Below are 4958 nucleotides of genomic sequence, written 5' to 3' on the forward strand. Positions count from 1 at the left end.
ATGCCATCCTTTGGTCCCAACTCCCAACTATATATAAACTTTTTCTCCCTTCTCAATCGTAAACATCGAGTCAAGTCTCTAAGGCGAGTCATGCGGAGAGGTAAGGTTGCTAACGGTTTGGGTGGGATTCACACAACAACAAAGTCAAAAGCCGAAGAGAGTAAGCTAGCAGGTCGGGCTTTCATAAAGAAAGAGCCAACGAGGAGGTAGTACGTACGTAAAAGAAGAAAAACTTGGAATCTGCGAAGAGGGTTTTCGTCAAAGTCGCATGCAGGACCAGATGAAGGAGTCCTTCGAACAGCAACTCAAACTCACGGTACCTTAATTACGTTTGGTTTTCTTCCTTTTTGATCTTAATCTAGTCGATATATGTTTCAAAACGACCAAGCAAAAATAAATAAAGAAAAGCATATGGAAAAAACACATTTTTAAGTATTTGTAGAGGATAAATAAATAAAGCACTCGAGTGAAAACTTCAAAAGTAAGTTCTTCCTTCGGTAAATAACACGTGTAATTATTGACGTGGCAGCCACGAAAACTGTAAAATATTTATCTCCGAAAAAGAAAAAAGAAGAGAGTCAGAGAGAGTCAAAAGTAAAACTTTGTTTTAAATACAAAAACAATTTGGAGGTGTATACGATTTTTATCCCAAAAACAATAAAAATACTAACGTATATACGAGTAAAAATACAATTTGACAAAGAGAAAAGTAATTATTTTTGAAAAAAGAAAAAAAAAAAAAAAAAAAAAAAGAAGAAGATGAAGAATAAGAAGCAGCTCAAAGCATTGTAAAACCCTAAGTCCAAACTATTACCACCAGCGCCGATTCTGTGTACGCTTCCGATTTCTCTGCTTCTTGCATATCGTTACCGATTTATCTGCTTTCGTTGCCTGATGTAAAATCATTTCCCCAATTTCTCTACTTTCTTTGCTTGATTTTAAAAATCCGTAATTTCAGCGCTAATCGGGTTTTGTAGAATCTTTGATTTGAACACAAATCCGGTATTTTTGGTCATGGCTATGACAAAACAAAATCTATTTGGTTACATTTGGAAACTAGTCGTCGCCCTTACCCAGATCTCGTCAGGATTTCTTTGTTTCCTTTTTTCGTAACTCCGAGTTTTGGGTTTTGGATATTTGGTTGGTTATGTGGATAATAAAGTCCTGTTTTAGTACAGATATGCTCTGTTTCTTTGTTCTTACCTGGGTCGTGTTTCCAGAATTTCGTAGAAGAGAGAACGAGCACTTGCTAATCATGGACGAAGCAGGTAGGATGAGGAGGCATGATGAAACCATGACACTCATAAAGAATTACCTTGAGCAACACGGAATGTCCAGCACGGTTCAAGCGTGAGTACTTTTAGATTTTGTTATGATTTTCCTACAACAACAGTGTGTTTTACTCCTAACAATTTCATTGTCTCTGTGTTTTTTCCCTCTGTGTTGTGTTAGTCTGGATATTGAGAGGGGAAAGCTACCCAATCTTGCAACTTTTACATCCTTGCTACTTGGTGGTAACTTTGAAGACGCTGTGACTTATTTTTGCCAATTTCAGAATGAAGTTTCTCTAGCCTCCTGCCACATCTTATATTTCATCTGGCGGCAATTGTTTTCGGAGCTTCTTTCTATGTAAGGTGTCTCAATTTCTTCTCCTTGTTCTGTTGTGTTTTTATAACAAGTTCTTGAGTTATTTTGTTCTTGTTTTTCTTTTTCTATGTAGGAATAACAGAATCCAAGCCAAAACAGTTTTGTTCATCAACATGTTTCCCAGTTCACGAGTGGATCTTTCTTTGATACATGATTATGACAAACTGAAGATTTCATACGAGTATGTGATTCTCATATGCTTGTATATACTTGCTAATGTGTGTTGTGTTATGATATGATGGTATTTCTGTTTGTTGTGTTATGATATGATGGTGTTTCTGTTTGTTGTGTTATGCATCTGTATGTATGCTTTGTGTGTTCTGATATGTCTTGTGATGGTTGCTCGTAACTCTTATTTCAGGAACAACACAATACCTACTGTTGATGTAGAGAGTGAAAGGGCAGAAGTGGTTAAATATGTGGAGAACCAAATCCAACGCGATGTAGCTCTCAGGTCCATGTTCTATCCAACAATCATGGAGGGACAAAATAGACTACAAACCCTCTTAGAACAGAGGTATATATTTATTTCTTACTTTTCTTTTCTTCCAATCTTGGTTTCTCCTCGTTGTTGTTGTATTTTCTTTTCTTTCTGTTGTAGTGTGAACTGGCAGCATAGAGATTGCGTTCATAGCACCGGATTTACCTCGTTGCTGAATGAACACCACTGCCAGCCCCCTCCAGCCAACAACAATACGGATCTGAACGCATCATCATCAAGAGGCAGATTTGATGACGGGATGATACATGAGTTTGGCCAGCCCACCCAACACTCACCGTCATTAGAATTTACTTTTGATTCTGATGATGCAAACATAAATGAACTCTTTGATGGCTTAGTAGTACCTTCTCCTTTCCCTAAGGAAGTGATGAATGTGCTTAACCTAAGTCATGTCACCGGTATGGAGTTTCATCCTCAATTACCTCTAATCCTTGGTAAGTTGTTTTGTAGTTCTTTGTAAATCTACTATAACACACTAATCATTATGTCTTTCTAATCTCAGTTTTTCTAATTTCAGTTTGCACAACATCAGGTGAAATTAAATTGTTTAAGCTCAATGCATCAAATTACCCTAATGGAAAGGAGTTTAAGATCTGGAAATTCAAAGCATTATCACAGGAGTTAAAGGTATGTTTCAATGTAAAATTGGGAATTATTAATCATTACAACTCCAATACTAACTAATTTTCAAAACTTTAGGACGATTTTGTTAAGAAAGAGCGTAAAACTGCAGGAGCTGTATGTGTGGCTTGGGGATCTCACGGAAACAACACAAATTATGGTAAGAGTTTTACTAATAGATTCTCTTAATTGATATTCATACTTAAACAACTTACATTTCTATTTACGCCACTTCTTTGTTGTTTGTTTTCAGCTGTGGGTTTCTGTGAAGGTTTAGTTCAAACTTACAACTATACACATGATACTCCCACTAAGCAACACCTTGAGGTTTGTATCAAAATAAATTGTTATATATACATAGAAGAAAAAGCTTATATATCTAACATAATTCAATCTAAATATTGACTAGATTGAGGCACATAGTGGGCCTGTCAATGATATCGTGTTCTATAGTTCTCAAGGAGAGCTAAAGATAGTAACCTGTGGAGATGACAAACACATTAAGGCTTGGAATTCATCAGATGGGTTAGTGTATTGGAAATTGACTCATACAGCTCCATTGAATTCTCTTGCTTTGCACCAAGATGGAAACAAAGTGGTAATTATCCAATCCTCAATCCATTATTGCTAATGTTGTCTACTTATACTTAAAACAATTAACTCTTAGTGTTATTTTATTTCAGCAACTCTTTATCTCGGATGTGTTTGGAAGTGCTATAAAACCAAACATAGGATATAACGGACAACTTGATGGTATTCCACTTCTTTTCCCTAGTGATATGAATGCTAGGCTTGAGCTCAAGTTTAGCGGCGATGGAAAGAGGTGAGTTGAATATAGATAGAGTCATTTCAGTTATGTTTTACAAAGTCAAGTTAATCTCATTTTTATCTTGCCAGATTGTTCTATTGTGGTCCGGGTCGCTTGGTTGAGGTTGATAGAGTATCTTTCGAGACTAGGAGAAGCTACAACAGCGTTATGAATCCTCAAACAAAACGCATGGATATTTGCAAGAATGGGTATATAGCCGTTGGCGATGAGCATTCTGTCAAAGTTTGGCAGCTCGACAATGGCGAGGACTATTTCACTAGGATCTGTATAAACAATGATCGAAACTTTCCAGTAAGTTCAAAACTGTCGTGTGGTTAGTTTATTTGAAAAACATCACGACTTTGCTAATATGTTTCTCTAACATTTTACAGGAGTGTCCCATGATTAAGTTTAACAGGGAAGGCACTTTGTTAGCCGTGGTGAGCCTAAGTCACCTGAGGATTCTAGCAAACAATGATGGAAAGAGTCTCCTCGCAGACGTTGATGGAGGGCTCCCACATAGTGGAAGGTTCAGTTGTTTTAAGTGAGTGAGACATTTAAAACAGGGGAATCATTTAATGCAGTGGTCTTTTTTTGGTTTTTTTTTTTTTGTATGTGGTGGTGAATTTGCACACTATCTATGTGACTATGTCGTTGCAAGTGGGTTTGGTTTTGGTGGTAAAACGATTGAAAGATGAAAGAAATCACATTAAGGGAAACATTCTTGTTCTGCAGAAAAGAGAGTGTTTTGTGCTATATACTTAGAGAGACCCTTAAGCAGCCAATGAATCAGTGATTTGTTTACAAGTGTCACTTTCGTATTAAAAAAATTGGTCCCAACAGAAGACGAGTCCATAAATTTCTTGGAGGAGCACGATGTCGATCCACCAATGCGAAGGCAAGGAAATGAAATATATGAGATCGTTTTCATGTTATTGTCTTAAAAAGCAATGAACCAGGGTGTCTTATTGGGGCGACCAATGAATCAGTGTTTTAATTCCTTTATAATATAGATAAAGAAACAAGTCAACAGTTGCCATTAGTTACCACTTACCAGGACGTAAACGTTTAGGCATTCTCTCTCTCTCTCTCTCTCTCTCTCTCTCTCTCTCTCTCTAATCGTAATTTCGGTTTAAGAAAGGACCGGGTTTGATTGTTGAATTAGGCGCTACCTAATTTGGTCTCCGTCTAAACCGGGAGAAGGAGAAAAAGAAAGAAAGAAGAAGAAGAAGAAGAGTGTAAGAGGAGGAGACGTCGACGGTGTTATTCCCGGGTTTCAAGGCGGCGATCCCACCGGCTCCGGCACGGATAATTTCTGCTTCTGATGGTTACTCTGTATGCATCAATTGAGTGTTATGATTGATATGTATATAACAGGTG

General features: G+C 37.3%; 1 protein-coding gene across 2 annotated transcripts; it reads left to right on the plus strand.

Annotated features, from left to right (window-relative positions):
• The first annotated feature begins 642 nt into the window (after nt 1-642).
• On the plus strand, nt 643-4299 carry LOC9305300 (protein TPR3). 2 transcript variants are annotated; one of them, XM_021017014.1, is made up of 13 exons: nt 643-896; nt 1221-1350; nt 1453-1629; nt 1721-1828; nt 2009-2164; nt 2249-2583; nt 2667-2776; nt 2849-2930; nt 3024-3097; nt 3180-3368; nt 3454-3593; nt 3668-3890; nt 3971-4299. In XM_021017014.1, the coding sequence occupies exons 2-13, from the start codon at nt 1256-1258 to the stop codon at nt 4124-4126; spliced, it is 1845 nt and encodes a 614-aa protein (XP_020872673.1). In that variant the 5' UTR covers nt 643-896; nt 1221-1255; the 3' UTR covers nt 4127-4299. The 2 variants fall into 2 exon arrangements, with proteins under 2 accessions (XP_020872673.1, XP_020872674.1); XM_021017015.1 differs by having other exon boundaries at nt 643-832.
• Nucleotides 4300-4958: the final 659 nt, after the last annotated feature.

The sequence above is a fragment of the Arabidopsis lyrata genome (assembly GCF_000004255.2).
Source record: "Arabidopsis lyrata subsp. lyrata unplaced genomic scaffold ARALYscaffold_7, whole genome shotgun sequence".
Lineage (NCBI taxonomy): Eukaryota > Viridiplantae > Streptophyta > Magnoliopsida > Brassicales > Brassicaceae > Arabidopsis > Arabidopsis lyrata.